Source organism: Balaenoptera ricei, chromosome 13 (genome assembly GCF_028023285.1).
Source record: "Balaenoptera ricei isolate mBalRic1 chromosome 13, mBalRic1.hap2, whole genome shotgun sequence".
NCBI classification, from domain to species: domain Eukaryota; kingdom Metazoa; phylum Chordata; class Mammalia; order Artiodactyla; family Balaenopteridae; genus Balaenoptera; species Balaenoptera ricei.
In genome coordinates this window covers 81,619,386-81,636,167 of record NC_082651.1, presented here as the reverse complement: position 1 = coordinate 81,636,167, position 16,782 = coordinate 81,619,386, and the positions used below count along the sequence as shown (strand labels likewise).

Below are 16,782 nucleotides of genomic sequence, written 5' to 3'. Positions count from 1 at the left end.
ATGCTCCGGGTCTTTGCTTCAGGCTGGCATTATATCAACCTAGGATGGGAAGGCCAGTGGACTCCTGCACTATATCCAAAACGAAAGCACAAAGGGCTTGATGTTTTTTTTTAAGAGAAAATGAACAATCCCTTAGTGAGATCTGTAAGGTCAAATCTGTCGAAATATATGATTCAACATATGAGGCAAAGGGAGGATAATTGTAAAAGAGGTCCTTGGTGTCCACAGCTCAAACCTGGACTTGGGGTTGGCTGCTGTGAGGCAGGGTTGGGGCAGTTGGGACTGAGGGCTGCTCCCCAGCACCTCACACAGCTTGAGAACAGAGGCAAATCAGCACTGTGGTCCAACCCCTCTCTCCCAAATGGCTGCAGCTTCCCGCCAACCAGCCCAAGGCCATCCTGGCCTGCGGAAGCCTTTCAGAATGGCTCTAGTATCCCTCAGCTTCTTGCCATCCAGCTTTCTCCTATAACCAAGCCCAGAACGAATGGGCATCTCCCTGAGCCAAGGACCCAAGCTCGAGCACACTGCCAAGTAGGGGAAGGCAGTAAAGGGACCGGCGGGTTTCAGCCTACATCAGCATGGATATTTGAGGGTGGAGAGGATGGAGAGGCTGGGAAGGGGGTAGGGGAGCTGTGCAAGGTCACTCTGGCTGAGGGATTCTATCCGTTCCCAGATGACCGATTCTCTGTCCCCCTCCTGAGGAGTCAGCACAGGGGCTGAAAGGTGCAGTTAGATACAAGTTTATTGGCAGAGCTGCGGCGGAGTCCTCCCTCTCTCTGGGAGAGCCGAGGGCACAGCACCAACAGAGGGATGGCCAGACAGACCCCCAGACAGACACATGGATGGTGCAGACTCATAGAGACCATAGCACAGCCACACAGGTAGAGACACACAGGCCACAGCACCAAGACACACACACACAAAACCATAAGGCTAGAACACACGGACAAAGTGCAGGCTTTGGGGCTCCTGCATAGACAGAGAGAGAGCCACGTGGGGAGGGGGCCCCTGCTGACCTCCCCCAGGCTTAGGCACACCAACAGCACAAAGACAGGCAGATCCCCCAGCCAGCCAGCCTGCCACACAGACAAATGAACTGCACAGACAGGAGGCTGGGGGCTCCCCCGAGCACGGGGAGCAGGGACCACAGGACTTCTACACACCCCGACTGCCCTGACTTCCCTGTTCAGCCTGACTCTGGCCCCACTCCCCACACACACTTTGGTCTTGCCCACTGGGGCTGGGGGGTCGGCAGGTGGAAGCGGGCAGAGAGGAAGGGTACGGACCCAGCTCCGTCCCTTCTCCGTGAGCAGGGAGGCAGTTGCTGAGAGTCCAGGGCTGAGCCTGGGCCTGGCAGTGGGGTGAGGGTGCGGCCGTGCCTCAGGCTTGGGGGGGCTCCCGGCAGCGCAGGCACTGGGCCATCTCAGGCTGGTACTGCTCGACCTGCAGGGTAGAGCTGGAGAATCCAAACCGGGAGTGGAGCCGAGATGTGGCTTCAGCCAGGACGGCTTCAGGGTCAGCCGTGGAGTCTGCGGGGGAGTGATAAGAGGCAGCAGGTTTCCAGGGGAATTGGGAACCAGCAAGGGGCCCAGATAAGGATGGGTGAAGGGGAACCAGGGGTTTGCATGGCATGAAAGCCAAGATTGAACGGGGAGCTTTATTTACTCTATATTGTATGAACAGTGTAAAACTGTCAAAAAGGTCGGAGAGACTCATCCTTAATCGACTAGGCTAACACACTAGACCATTATTTTTCTATTCTCTTCTGCTCTTTGAGTATCAGTATACAGCTGTGTATTTCAGCAGCCATACCACCCGATTTTCCACAACATTCCAGATGTTAAATATTCTGTTCTCATTGTCCCTCTAGAGTTACCATCAAATATCCTACAAAGTATAATATTTTTGGCATCCAAATTGCATGTCTCTGATTGCTTCTTGCATCTGGAAGAAACTCAAAAATTCTTTGTCAGCTTGTGAGTCACCATATATATTTTAAATAGTTGAACCATAATGTAGCTAAAATTTTATATTCCGCTTTCTCTCTTAGCATTATACCATAAACATTTTTTCTAGTTGCCCTACAGTCTTCATAATCATCATTTTTAAAAGTTACATGATACTCCACTGAGTGGAGGAGCCATAATTTACCTAACTGTGCCCCATCATGAGACCTGTAGGTACCAGTGATCTTTTAAAGGGTTGCTGGTTCACCGCACTACTTCAGAGAGAGTGAAACCTCCCCCAAAAAACCCTGTCCAGCCAGGGCTCCGTGCCTCCAACATACGAGAGAGAGAGAGAGAGAGAGAGAGAGAGAGACAGACAGACAGACAGACAGAGAGAGAGAGAGAGAGAGAGATACAAAAGACAGAGAGATGGAAACATTCGCAGTTAATTCAGACCATCTTCCTAAGTTTGGATGGTGGTAGGGGAAGGGAGAAATGTTTCTGGAAAGTAACTGGCTGGGGTCAGTGTGGACTCACCAATGGCCAGGTGTGCGGAGACAACATGGTAAGTAAGCGTAAGGGACCACAGGTGCAGCTCGTGGGTTGCCCGAACTCCTGGCACTGACAACAGGGTATCCCGCACAGGTTCAAACCCCACACTTCGGGGGGTACCTGCAAGCAGCACCCACCACGCCTTATTGCCAGGGCCACTCCTGCCCAGAGCCCAGGACCCCACCTCCCCCATCCTGTACCACTCACCCTGTTGACCCCCACAGTTTACCCCGTCCCTGAATCCTCCTTCCACCAACAGGCCTTCTCCCCACACTTTCTCCAGAGAAAACAGAGGCGCCTAGTCCTGGGGTGAGGTCAGAGAGGGCCCGGGGGGGCTGGGGAGCAGTGGCGTCTGACTCACCTTCCATGAGGACGCGGAGAACATCTCGGAGGGTGGGAGCCGTGGATCCAAGGGCACAGATGGAGAAGAGAAAGGTGCTGATGGGGTCAGCTGCCTTGTATTGAGGCTGTAGAGAAAGAAAGCCCTAAGCCTGGGAATCAGGGACCTTTCAGAGGAAGACCTAGGGGCATCCTGGACAAACAGGACCTGAGAGGCCCCTGAGAACCCTGCTGCGGTGAAAGGGACGATAACCCTGGGCCAGGAGTCCTGGGGAGCTGGGAGCTGGAGTGGGGTGGGTGGGGGTCCAGGGAAGGAGGGGCTGGGGCGTGGAATTGGGGGAGGAAGGCTGGGGCAGGCTTGCACGGACAGTACCTTGAAGTAGATGAGGATGGAAGCGGCCAGCACCCCAAGGCTCTGCAGGAGGTCCCCCAGCACGTGCACAAAGGCCGCCCGGACGCTGGTGTTCCCCAGGGGCAGGGGCTCCCCAGGCCCCTCCTCCAGCGGTGCATACTCTGCCCCCCTGGACCCGTGGCTGTGGTGGGGCCCGGCCTGGTGCAGCACAAAGGCCATTCTGAGGGGGAAGCAGAGCAGCTCAGCCCAGGTGGCCTGCTCCCGGCCTCCTCTGCCCACTTCCACACCTCCTCTTCTCACCTCCCCAGGAGCCCTCTCTCCACCTATTTTCTCCCTATTTTCCCAGTCCCAGGAAAAAGACAATACGGTCCAAGAGAGACAAGTAATGCAGCCTGGGGGCAAGAACACGTGGTGCCAGAGACGTGGATTCAGATCCTGGCCCTGCTACTAAAGTAGCTATGTGCCCTGGGCAAGTCCCCTGGTCACCTCTTGGGATCTATCTGATTAACTGTATACCAGGAGTGATACTACCTACCTCATGGGGTGGTTGTGAGCTTTAAATGAGACAGTGCTGATGACAGCCCCCAGCAGGGTGGCCAGTACACAGCAGGCCTTTAACAAAGGTCTTTTGACTCTGAATTTTAGGTCTCTACCCCAGTCCCTTCTCAGGCATCCCTAGAGCAGAGAGATGAGAACAGCACGTGCGTGCTGCGAGTCTGTCCGGGAGAGGAGAGCCTGCTCTCCCGTCCTGGAGGAGGAGCCCTCGCCCTGAATCCCACACGGTGCCTGCTCCATACTGGAACGTACAGCAGATTGGCACAGACTGCGATGCTGGCGGTCAGCAGCATGGCACCCCCCTCGATGTGGTAGTCGCTGTGCAGCAGGCGGATGAAGGCCAGGTACAGGAGGATGCCAGTGACCATCCAGAGGGAGACCACAGAGGCCAAAGCCCCCAGAGTCTCTGCAGGGGAAGACAAGCTATCAGAGAGCTGCCCAGGACCCTGAGAGGTACCTTCTGGCAAGACTGGGGGGGTCATCACACCATGCAGGGGCCTTACCTGAGCGGTGCCAGCCAAAGGTCATGGTGCGGGTGGCTGGACGGGTAGAGAGCCAGAGGGAGAAGAGGCTGCCCATCATGCTGCCCACATCTGCCAACAGGTGGGCTGCATCAGTCATAATGGCCAGGCTGTGCGCCAAATACCCACCTGCAAGAGTAAAGTGATACATGGTCTGGTCCATTTAGAAAATATCATGCAGTGTGTGTAGAGGCATGGAAAAGAGACGGGGCGGGGGGACATATACCAAAATGTGAACGGCAATTTTTCTCTGGTGATGGGATTTTACACATGGGATTTTGTGGGGGTTTTTTGTTTTCACTCATTCACATATTCTAGTTTTTCTACAATAACTTTTTTTTTGACCACGCCGCGCAGCTTGTGGGATCTTAGTTCCCCGACCAGGGATTGAACCTGCGCCCTCAGCAATGAAAGCGCAGAGTCCTAACCACTAGACCACTAGGGAATTCCCTACAATAACATATTTTAATAACAAGAAAATAGGGCTTTTACAAGACCAGTTCATACTGATGAGCCAGCCCTGAATTCCCTTGGTGCTGTCCCTCGCCCTCTCCCACTTCCTGGGTCCTGGGCACCCACCTCCCCGGTCCCAGCCATCCCCATCTTCTCTGCATCTCCACCCAGGAACATTCCTGGGACTCTGGATGGGAAGTGGCTTAAGCAGGCATCTGGAGGATGGTGTTGGAGGAACTGCTTTCCGACTTACCGACTACTTCCCCGGCCATGAAGACGCAGCACACAGCACAGGCGGCACACAGCTGCCTCTGCGCCTGCAGCCTCTCAGGGGTGAGACCTGGCTGTAGCAGAGGGTCCCTGTGGCAGTGGTGGAAGGACATCTCCACGGGTTTGGGCTCCTCGGGGAGGGGCTCGGAGGGCTCTGTGAAGAGACTGAGGCAGGCAGCACAGTTCAAGCTGGGGTCTGGTTCAAGGGCTAACTCCTCACTCCCAGGTCCTGGATCCCCCAGACCGGCTTCATCAGATGTCCCTCCTCTCTATCCTTTCCCGAGGCCTTGTGGACAGAGGGCCACAGGAGAGATGGGGCTAAATGGACAACTCAGATTCCAGCCTCCCTTTTCCTTTCACGTACAGAGCCATAGAATCTCAGAGCACACGTGGAAAGCACCTTAGAGACGTCTAGTCTACCACTTATTAAAGAATTAGAAGTATGAGGTTCAAAGGGAGAGAGGACTTACGGAGGCCACACAGCTAGTTAGTGGTCGAGCTGAGATTAAACTCCAACCAAATCAATTCAATATGATAGGCGCCACGAAGAACACAAGATGAGCAGGATATCCTTTCTGCTCTCTGGGAGCCTCTGGTGAACAAGACAAATGTGTACCTAAATACTATGAGATGTAGCAAAAGGTAGCTATTGCCTTAGCACATACTGACTCTAATGAGGAAATCAGGGAAACAACTGAAGGAGGCACCTGAGAAGGGCCTGGAAGGATAGGAAGGATTTTGATAAAGAGTAGGTGCACGTGCCCGGCAAAGGCAATATGAAGGGGAAGTGGTGTGAAAGTGTGGGGTGGGGCTCAGCACGTGGTCCTGGCCTTAGTGCCTCCCTGCTGGACCTACCTCCTGGTGCCTCCACTCCCAGGTCCTTCACCTTCTCTCTCTAAGACATTCAGCTAGACGTGGCCCTTTAAGAGGAGAGTAGAATGCTGGGACCCAAAAAGTCTGAAGTTCCTGGCACAGAGAACTAATGGCCAGATTCCAGAGCTGGGTTGTCATGGGGAGGAGAGAGTGCAGACTGGTGTGGCTGGGATTGGTAGCAGTAGGAGTGCTCGGCTTGGAGTCTGCCACATGCTAGCTGGACCTCAGTGTGGCCACAAGCACCCAGCAGAGGCCACTTTAACCGCACAGTTCAGTAAGCCTCCCTGGACAAATGAGTGGGGCTGGAGGCCTCCCCTGGGGATGCCAGAGGCTGAGCTCAGGTTAACTGAGTTTTCAGTCCTTTCTGGCTTAACTCTCACCCCCATTACTACCCAACCTGAACCCCAGGGAGAACAGAACCTTCCACAGCATAAAGGACCTAAATAGAAAAGTACAGTTCTAGAAATACTCATGGAGGTGTCACAAGAATACCCTTGAGAGAAAATGAAGGCTCCAGATAGAAATGTGATCACAGCAGTAAAGTGGGGAAGGGTGCCTGGGGCCTTCTGGCTAAGGACAGCTCTGCCCAATGGGCGAATTCAGCTGTGAGGGAGATGGGGACACATTTGGTGCTTCTAGGGAAAATACAAGTGCTGGCAGGTAGATTAACTTCTTGGAATCCCCTTCCAAGACTTAGAATCTGGGTGTGTATGATTCCAGGTGTGTTTCCAGAGAAGATGGGAGATGAGGGTGGCTTTGAAATCCATCCTCATTCTTCAATGAGAGTACCAAGCAGCGTACACGTACTGAAGCTCAATCTAGTGGGAGAGACAGAAGTGTCGCAAATGACTGACTATGCAAGGAGAAGCTGGGGCCAGGAGGGTTATGAACAAAGGATTTTGGAGCACAGGGGAAGGAGTGACCAACTCTAAAGGGGATGAAGAGACCCTCACAGAGGAGGAGATGTTTAAGAGAAGACCTAGGTAGAGACAGGAGCTCCAGACACATGGAATGACAATGACAAGATATGCAGCTTGGAGCTTAAGTGTGAGGAACCAGGGGAAGGGCTGAGGAGGAAACTGATGGGCTCAAAGTAACATAAAGGGAGATACACTGATTGATTTAATCTTTCCTGAGCTGTGAGATGGATGACCTTGACGATGTACTAGTCTGGGAGGAAGAGAAGAGAGGAGATGGAGGGGTCCAGAACAGACAAGGCCAGAGGCTTCCTGCGCAGAATCTTAGAGACAGGCAGGCAGGTAGGGAAGAGCTTCTTCCAGAAAGTACTGCAGGATTTGGTGACTAATGGTCATATGAGAATGAGGATAAGCTGGGAGTCAGAGATGAGGGTCTGAAGAGCAAACAGAGGGTGAGCGGCTTTGAGGCAGAGGGCAAGATGCCTTTCCTGGCCCTGTAAGACACAGCGCGGCCAGGCATCAAGGTAGTCACCCATCAACAGGCTGCTCCCTTTTGTTTTGCATTAACTGGGCACTAAAGAAGCCTCACTGTTGGTGTGTAGGGGTTCGGGGAGCTACCTGCTGTGTGCAGAGAAGGAAAGACAACTTGCTCTCCCTGGCCCTCTGAAACCCCCAACAAACAACAAATACTATTGAGCGGGGTAGAGGGGAGACTGGCCTGAAGCAGAGTCGAAAGGCACGTGAAGAGACGCCAGGGCCACAGCTGCCCCCGTCTGCAGTCCTCCGCGGGAGAGATTCCGACGGAAGTCTTCCCTCCCTTCTGCTCATCCACTCCCCCATCCACCCAGGTTTACGGCCCCCATCCAGGGAAAGAGCGAGAAACCCACAGAGGCACCACATCCGAGACAAAGGGAGACGGGTTGGGAGGGAAAAGGAAAGATAGAGAGAGATGAGGAAAGAGAAAAAGCCGGAGACGCTGTCAAATTCCCGAGATAAACGAACGGTGGGCAAAGAGACAAAATGGCCAGCGGAGGTGGCCAGGGAGGGCCTGGCGCGGCCGCTCGGAGGGACAAGGCGGTCGGCGGGCGCCGGGCGCCGGAGGCCGGCGGGACGCGGAGGCGGTTCTCCGGCCGCCCCCGGCCCGCTGTCCCAACCGCTCCAAGCGCCTCATTTCACACCTCGCCGCCCCCGGCCCCGTCTGTGCGTAGCCGGGAATACCCCCGCCGCCCAGACCGCACCTGCTCCTTCCTTACCGCCCCCTCGCTTCCCAGCGGCCGCCCGCCCCCCAGGAGCCCGGAAGACCCGCTGCGGAGCCCGGGCCCATCGTCGGCCCGGGTGCCCACAGCTGGCCACTCTGGAGGGGGCGCCCCGAGCCCGGGAGCGCGGAGGGTAGGGCCGGAGGCCTGGGCGGCGAGGGGCTCCTACGACCCCGGAGCAATGCGTACATCGGGGCACCTGGCGCGGACTCCGGCCAGACGGAGGGGCAGTCGCTCGCGGGCAAGTCAGACGCGGCGGGGGGGGGGCGGAGGGGTCGGGAGGCTTGGGGGGCGGGCCGAGGAGCAGTTTCCCGGGACCGGGAGGAAGAAGGTGGCCAGGAGGAGGCATATCGGGCTGTTGAGCGGCGGGGGTCGGGGCTGGCTGGGCGGGCCGGGGCTCTCTGTGCAGCCGGAGGGGACAGAGCGCAGCGCCACGAAGCCGAGGGGGTCGCGGTGCGCTGGGCCGGCCGGCCGAGAGAGACAACGAAGTGGACTGAAGGCGGAAGGGTGGCGCCCCCCTCAGCCGAGGGCCGACCCAGGTCAATCCTACCTCTTCAAACGCAGGCCGCCACCAGCGCCGCCGCGGTCTCGGGGGCTCACCAGGCGAGTGGTCTCAGAGCCCCCCGTGGCAGGAGAAGCCTCCATTTCCCCGCGGCCCCGACCGTCTAGGCCGCACCGAGGTAGAGAGAGGCGTGGCCAACCCCGCGCCAAGTCCGAGCGGCCCGTCGACCCCCAGACTCCCCGCAGGGCCTCGGGGCCACCACAGTGGAGGGAACTGCGGCGACTGTGGCGCCGGCAGTCCGAACTGCAGATCCCGCGGCTGCTGGAGCCCCGCCCCGCGTGGGGCGAGCTCCCCAAGCCCCGCCTCCAGGCTCCCCAGCCTCTCCCCCCACGCCTAAGCCCCGCCCCCGGAGCCCCGCCCCCGGAGGCATAGCCCTATTTCCCGGTGCCGGAGCCAGGTGGGGCGGTGGGAGCTCTCTGCGCCCCCGCCGGGTTCTAGAGAACGCCTAACCTCCATAGCCCACCCCTAGGCAGACCAGCCCCGCCCCTACCCAAGCCCTGCCTACCAGTTCCCAGCCGAGCTCCTCAAGCCTAGGGACCTTCCAACCAATCTTCGCCCAAGGGACACCGCCCCGTGCAGGTCCGCGCCAGGGCATCCCACCCCCTCTCCCCACCACCCGTCACCTCGTGGCCCCAGCCTCCCCACACGGAGGCAGAAGCAGGTGTGGAGGAGAGAACCAGAAAGAGAATGTGGGGTAAGCTGTGTGACAAATCCGGGAGAACTCCAGGGACTCCGGCCAGAAACCCCTCTGTGGCGGATGTGGGGTCGGAATTCGCGAGCAAAGTCTGCTGCCAAGCACTGTACCGCTCATTATTATTTATTTTTATAGAGACATGGGGCGACAAAAAGCTTCCAGCTCTCCTTCAATCCATTATTATCCCTATTTTTCGGACGAGTAACAGTCCCAGAGGAAGAAGTGTCCGGGGTCATGCGACCAGTGAATAAAGGACTGGGACTGGAACCCCATCCTCTCTCCCTCCCCGGTTCAGGACGCCACAAGGCGACTGGAGAGAGCGCACAGCCGCAGCTTTGTCACTGAGAGGCTGGGGCAGCCGAAAGGAAGAGCGCTCCACTTCTCTGGGGTCACAAGCCCCAAGTTCATGGAGGGAGGCTGCGGTCAGCTGGTCCTTACCTCCAAACCTGTAGCACCTTCCCGGGCATTACTTCATCTTGCCTCATTTAAACTAAAGCCCAGGGGAAGGAGTGACTTACAGCAGTCTGTGGCCGAGCCTGGAGCCGAAGCTTCAAATGCTCAATGTTCTGTGCCCCTCACACCTGCCACCAGTGTACAATGAAAAGGAGTGGTGACTGGATTGTGCACTCCAAGCTGTGACACTCTGTGAAGAGAAGGGTCCGTAGGAGGAGGGAAAAGAGTGAGCATGGATGGGGAAGGTGGAGGGTGAGAGTCGTTAGCTAGCCCAGGCAAGAAGCCCATCAAACGCACCCTTCAGAATACCCTGGGCTTCAGAATACCCGTCAGAATGAATTTAGGGTTCTGGTGACAGTCATCTAACCCCAACATTGTGTTTTTCAGACAATGAGACTGCGTGTGTACTTCTAAAAACAAAAAAACCAGAGGACGTGCCAGCTAGAGTGGTTGGAAGTGATGGGGTTAACCTGGGAGAGCTTCGCGGAGGAGGTGAGGCTTGAACGGATTAGGCAAGCTGGGCGGCGGGCTGGCTGTTCCGGCGGGGAGAGTGCGGCTTGTGCCAAGGTTTGCGGGCGGCGTGTGCTAAGAGATTGTACTGCGCCGGGAGCGCTGCGGCACGGAAGAACGAAAGGGTCTGCGCGCGCCCTCGGCGCCGCCTCCACCCACGCCCTGCACGGGGCCCGCGCCAGCCTCTTCTCCACACTCTTCCCTTAAGGCGGAGCAAGGGAGCGAGGGTGGGGGTGGCTTTCGTCCCCCAACCTCCCCTAGAGGCATGGGGCCTCAGCTCCCTCCGTGGGTTATAGGAAGGCGAGAGGGGAAGCCACCAGCAAGGTCACCTTGTTGGTCCGTGTCAGAGCTGGGGTGGAATTCATGTCCCGCTCGCCTATGCCAGGGCCCCGGGCACGTCCCGCCTGGCGCCGTCGGTTTTCGAAGCTCCGTCCGCACTGGGCCTGGGGCATTGCCAATTCTGAGAGCCTTGGAGCTGGGACGTGAGGGCCACTGCTCACTCCAGGGCTCAGATGCGGTAGCCTCGCCCAAAGCCTCAGATGTGGTAGCCTCGCCCAAAGCCTCGAAAATGGGCAGAAACCGCGGGACCCTATGCGGGACGGGGTGTGGGGGGGCGGGCTTCTAGGCACGCCTCGGCCGATGACGACAGCAGGGGGACGTGGTAATAACAATGGCTTCCTCCGGGATTTCCTTTCCTGGGCAGCCCGTGGCGCAGGGACAGCAGCCCCGGGTGCCCGGGAGGGGGCGCAGACGCCGGCACGTGCCCGCCCCACCACCGCCACCCGGCGGGGAGCGAGAAGGCAGGACGGGAAAGGGGCGTCGGAGCAGATGGATAACAGGGCTGCCCTTCGCTTCGCCTCTCTGGCGTTGGAACGTGCTGCCTCCAGACGTCGAGTGCAACGGCAGGGAGAATACCAACAATTTCTTTTGCTTGGAAATTTATGCATGAAAAGCCTGGCAGTGAAACAGACAGCTTGCACCTGTTTCTTAAAGAACCATCAAGTGGCCCTATGAAAATCTTTGCAAAGGGTCCTCTCGAATTCCAGGTCGGAGGAAGGCATTCTGCACCTGGACAGGAGCTAGGAAAACTGTGCAGGAGCTAGAAGGACAGCTGAGGGCTGGTGCCCTGTATGGAACTCTAGTCTTCATTCAACATTTACTGAACACTTATTCCTGCCATGCGCCCTGCTATCCTAGCTGCGGATTCCTGGTGAACAAGATAGACGTGTTCTCTCCCATCCTGGCTTTAACTTGATTGCAAGAGATTTCTGTTCTGCAGATTTTGGTTACTTATTTACCCACATGCTCTTACGCCTTCCTCAGATACCTATGTTCCCTAAGGTGAGTCCTTAGTCTGCTATTAGTTGTGGAGGCAGGAAGGCCTGGGTGTTCCCTAGAGGACAGGTCAGTGCCAGCTTCCAGAGCAGAGGGCAACAGAGCAGCTCAGAAGAAGGCTTCAGGGAGACCCAGGCTGGACCATTTCATATTGAGAGAGAAGGAGAGCAAAGCCCAGTGCTGAGGTCAGGATTTAGGCTGGGCCAGGGATCTCAGGCAAGATTTGGAATCCAAGGCTGTGGGCAAGGGTTAACACTTGAAAGGGCCAAGCCAAGCTGAAGCGTATGCACAGAGGTGTTACCCCTAGAAAGCCTTCCCTGACCCCTCCCACCCCTGGGTGGGTTATGTGCCCTTCCCTGGTGATCTCAGGGCCCACTGTGCCTCGGTGATGTTAGCACTCACCACATTTTAACAAAATCGTTTACTTGTCAGTCTCTTCACTAGAGTACAAGCTCTCTGAAGACAGCTGTTGTCTTTCTCAACACTGTGTCCCCAGCACACCATAGTGCCTGATACATAGTCCTCGATAAAGCCATCCCAGAAAGGAGGAGCTGATTGTCAGAGTGGAAGCAGGATGGAGGAAGCAGGATTTTAGTTGGAGATACAGAAGATGAGGGAAGGCTGCAGCTTAAATGTCACATCCTCAGAGAAGCCTTCCTGACCCCCCAAATCAGGCTAGTGCATGTTATGCATTCTCATTGCACACTTCTTTTTCTGCCTTAGCACTTACCCTACTGTAATTAAATTGTTATTTGGAGATTATTTCTTTTTTCACTTGGCTTCCAGGATACCATAATCTAGTTTTCCTCCTATTTCATTGACTGCTTATTTTCAGTCTCCTTTGCTGGTTCCTCCTCATCTTCCCAACCTTTTAATGCTGGAATATTCCAGTACTTGGTCACCCTCTTCTCTTACCTTCCTACACTTAGTCCCATGGAGATATCATCCAGTCTCAAGGCTTTAAATACTACCTAGAAACAGCAAGAAACAATGATTGTTGAAGCTGGGTGATGGATACATGGAGGATCATTGTACTATTCTGTTTCTATATGTGTTTGAAAGTTTCTATTAAAAAAAAAAACTTAAAAAATAAATGGCAGCTTATATGGTGATTCCCAGATCTCTCACTTGAACTCTGAACTCATATACCCAAATGTCAGCTTGACCTCTCCTCTTTAATGTCTAATAGGCATCTCAAGCTTCATCGAAAACTGAGCTCCTGATCGTCACCCTTATCCCAAACCTTCTCTTCCAGCAGTCCTCCCATGTCAGAACATGCGAACTCCATCTTTCCACTTGCTCAGACCAGAAGCCTTAGAGTCATCCTTGACTTCTCTATTTGTACCCCACATCCAGTCTGTCAACAAATCCTGCTCCCATCCTTGTCTAAACCACCATCGTCTGCCTTCTTGATTATTGCAGTAGCCTCCTAGGTTGTCTTCCTTTTTCTACCTTTGTTGCCCTATAGTCTATCCTCAATCCGGGCTAGGCAACTAGGCCAGATTTCATCAGTCTCTGTCTCAGTATCAGCCAAAGGCCTTCCACTGGCCTGCAAAGCCCTATGCAATCTAGCCCCATCTGATCTCATTTCATACTACTCCCACCTCACTCCCCAGCCACTCTGGCCTTTGTGCAGGTGGGTCCTACGACATACCCGGTGTGTTCCACCCCAGGGCCTTTGCATTTCCTCATCTCTTTACCTGTAATACACTCTGCCAGATGTCTTCACGACTCACCTGAGCATCTGCTTCAGGTCTTGAATCAAATATCACTTTTACAGGGACTTCCCTGGTGGTCCAGTGGTTAAGAATCTGCCTTCCAATGCAGGGAACGTGGGTTTGATCCCTGGTCAGGGAACTAAGATCCCACATGCCACGGGGCAACTAAGCCCGCGCTCCGCAACTACTGAGCACACGGGCCACAACTAGAGAGCCCATGAACCACAACTAGAGAGAGAAGCCCGCGCACCGCAATGGGTGCAACTAAGACCCGATGCAGCCAAAAATAAATAAATAAATATTACAAAATATACATATCACTTTTACAGGCCCTTTCTGCTTATGCTTTTAAAAAGTGCAGTCTTCCCTCAAATTTTTTCCATCTCCATCCCCTGCTTTATGTTTCTCCATAGCAACTATTACCACCTAACACACTGAATATTTTACTTATCTTGTTTACTGTCTATCTCCTCCCACCAGAATTTAAGCTACATGATGGCAGAAGTTTTTGTCTGTTCTGTATGCTGCTATATCCCCAGTACTTAGAACAGAATCTGGCAGAGGATAGCACCTAATAAATATTTGTTGAAGGTATAAATGAATGTCTATCTTCCACACTAAGCTATAATCTATGAGAGCCGATTATCACTGTATCCAAGCTACTAGGCATAGAGCAACGATTAATAGATATTTGTTGAGTAAGTGAACTGATTAATTAAAAGGACAGTTCATGAGGGGAACTGGTGTGAGGGCAATGGTATCGAGGTGAGAAAGAACAGGAATATTTAGGAGGAAAAAAAAGACTGATGGTTATGGAAGGTTTACTTCAGGGCAATAGCAGACAATGCATTTGGAGGGATAACATGGTATCAGATTGTAGATTTCATTGCCATATTTAAAGGGTTGTTTTGCACCCCATAGGCTATGAGCAAAGGAGTGGTAACGATGGAAACATTGCTTTGCTCTAGGAACATTGATCTGGTAACCAGTATCCAGGATGAGACTGGCAGCAGGGAGAACAGTTAGAAGGCTAGGACAACAGTCAGTGTGACCTGGAAATCCTTTAACTGAGGTGCTTCAAAGCTGTGGGAGCTGAAAAGAAAGGGACAATGAAAGAGCAATTTTGAAAAAAGAAATTAGTAAGATTTTTTTGGCCCGAATTTGGGGGAAATAATGGTCCACAGCCCACTGATGTTTGGGTTTTGAGCAGCATTATCTTGGAAAGAGTCATAACATTAACGTAAATAGAAAAAGCAAGAGGGACAACCAGTCTGGGGGCAAGGTCATAAGCTCAGATTTCAGAGTGTGGTTTTGAGGCAATGGGAGACTGGCATGCGGGTGACACTAAGCTGAGCTAAAGCAGAGTAGTGCCAGCTGAAGCCATGCCCACAGACTGCATCTCTGAAGTAGAGAGGAGAGAGAAGAAGCAGGAGCTTAAAGACCAAACCATACAGAATATCCACAATGAGGAAATGAAAGAAGGGAGAGGAGCCAGCAAGGGACAGGAAACTTATCAGAGATGTAGGAGGAGACACAGAATAATGCAGAGCCCCAGAATTGAAAAGACATGAAGTTGGTAGAGCTGAACAGAAAGGAGAGGAGAGATTTAAGGCCCAAAGTCTCTTCCCAAAACAGAGCCTGATATTTTTCACTTCATTCAGTCATACTGCCTGAAATTCTGCCAGTTATTCCTTTTGTGTTGGTTAAGAATTAAGAGGGTGAAGTATTAACAGTTGTTCTCACTATAAGCTGAATTATAGGGTTTTAATTAGATTGCTTTCCACCTAACCCGTAGGGATGAGATAATTTTATGGAGGTAATCATTTTTATTAGAAATGTTTAGAGGAGAGGAAGTGAGAGAGGTAATTTTGGAGTTTTGACTGCTTGGGGAACACTATGGATATTTTGGAGGGCAGAGGGCACTGGGTAGAGGAATGAGAAAATAGGGTTCTAAGGGGCTGAGAAAAGAATGTAGAAAGGGGATGGAAGGATTCCAATGACAATTTCCAAATCTCCTTAGAGGGAGGACCCTGATTTACCCCCTTCCTCCCAGAGACAGAATGAAAGCAATTTCTCTCTTTACAAAATTGGGAGGAGACAGGATAGAAAGAATGACGATGATGATGACGACGATGACATAGCACTTGCCACATGCCAAGCACTGTTCAGATTAAATATTTAATCCTCTTAACAACCCTAAGAGGCAGAGACTATTATCTCCATTTTACAGGTAAGGCAGGTGTGCCCTGTTAGCCTGCCCTTAGGTCTGCAGAGTCTGGGGTTGCAGGGCAGAGAGGACAGGGGTATAAAGCAGCTTCTCTAACTGGAAGGCCTCCACCTCCCACCACGGGACGTCTGCCCTGGGGAGGACAGGCAAACAAACGGGGCCAGAGGTATTTTTAGTCACATGTAGTATGTATGCCTTCAACTGGGGGGAGGGAAAGCAGGATATTACCTGACGTCACCATGAAAAGAGGTGAATATCAACTACGGATTTGGTCTGTTTCTACACTTAGATTTTAAAGTGGAAAGGGAGCTGGTGTGTATAAGGAGCAGACACAGTATAGGCGCTGAACTTGGAGTCAGAAGACAGGTCTGGACCTCACAGGTTGACCTTGGGCAGGTTAATCCCTTTCTCTAGGCCACACTTTTCTCAATTACAAAAGGAAGGCATTGTATGAGAGTTAAGTTTCTGAGGTCCCTTCCAGCTCAAAATCTGTACGATTCTAGAACCTGGGGGTTGGGTGTGACAAATTATGATCTCTCTCTCCCACTGCATATGTTCGAGAGCGTGATATTTTGGGTATAAATATGCCAATGTCTGCCGTCTGTATGTGTATATTCCAGCTATATGACTAAAACTTTAGTTGTTTGTGGGTAAATAAGGGATGCTTCTTGGTTTTCTCCAGGAGAGACCAAATGGCTCTATGACATAGTAAACTTCTAAGATCACTGACTCAAGGTATGATGGGAGGGCAAATGATTCCAGAAAAGATTTGAGTCTGTCATCATTCTTTAGCATGGTTTTTAAAATTTTTTTCCATTTTTTTTTACAACCAAATTTAATTTAGTCTTGACCTCAACCCTGTGAAACAGCACAGGATTTTACAGAAGAGGGAAGAGACTCAGAGATTAAGTGACTTGTCCAAGATCACACAGCCTGTTAGAGCCAGAGCCAAAACGAAGATCTAGGGCTTCTGACTCCTGGCTTGTATGTTCTTCCTAGTTCTGTGCTGGATGTTAGAAGAGACCCTGTGCATGGAAAATGGAGTCAAAAAGGGTCTATTTCTAGGTAAAGGCCAAGTGGAGGCCCCTGGCCAGAGGATGCCAGCTGACCTGCTTGCTCTATTCCTATCTCTGCAGCTACTGCCTGCAGTGTCATCTCATTCAGAGCAGAGGCGCAGAAGGCTTAAAGATAATGGCTATTTCAAGAGCCACTATGATTAGAATTAATTACAATGTCAGAGGGCAGTGAT

General features: G+C 53.1%; 1 protein-coding gene across 2 annotated transcripts; it reads right to left on the bottom strand.

Moving 5' to 3' along the window:
• Positions 1 to 724: 724 nt before the first annotated feature.
• On the bottom strand, positions 725 to 8,876 carry SLC30A3 (solute carrier family 30 member 3). 2 transcript variants are annotated; one of them, XM_059893380.1, is made up of 8 exons: positions 8,585 to 8,876; positions 4,972 to 5,153; positions 4,248 to 4,394; positions 3,997 to 4,150; positions 3,211 to 3,409; positions 2,860 to 2,965; positions 2,484 to 2,618; positions 725 to 1,529 (listed from the first exon to the last, which is right to left on the bottom strand). In XM_059893380.1, the coding sequence occupies exons 1-8, from the start codon at positions 8,677 to 8,679 to the stop codon at positions 1,381 to 1,383; spliced, it is 1,167 nt and encodes a 388-aa protein (XP_059749363.1). In that variant the 5' UTR covers positions 8,680 to 8,876; the 3' UTR covers positions 725 to 1,380. The 2 variants fall into 2 exon arrangements, with proteins under 2 accessions (XP_059749363.1, XP_059749364.1); XM_059893381.1 differs by lacking the exon at positions 8,585 to 8,876 and adding an exon at positions 5,459 to 5,547.
• Between the last annotated feature and the right edge of the window lie 7,906 nt (positions 8,877 to 16,782).

What these genes read in the sequence shown, in the direction of transcription:
- SLC30A3 (XM_059893380.1), bottom strand. Translation starts at nt 8,679, where the DNA reads ATGGAGGCTTCTCCTGCCACGGGGGGCTCTGAGACCACTCGCCTGGTG. An exon ending in TCTCCGCGTCCTCATGGAAG is followed by an intron (nt 2,619 to 2,859) that starts GTGAGTCAGACG and finishes TGCTGCTTGCAG; the next exon opens with GTACCCCCCGAAGTGTGGGG. An exon ending in CTCCGCACACCTGGCCATTG is followed by an intron (nt 1,530 to 2,483) that starts GTGAGTCCACAC and finishes ACTCCCCCGCAG; the next exon opens with ACTCCACGGCTGACCCTGAA.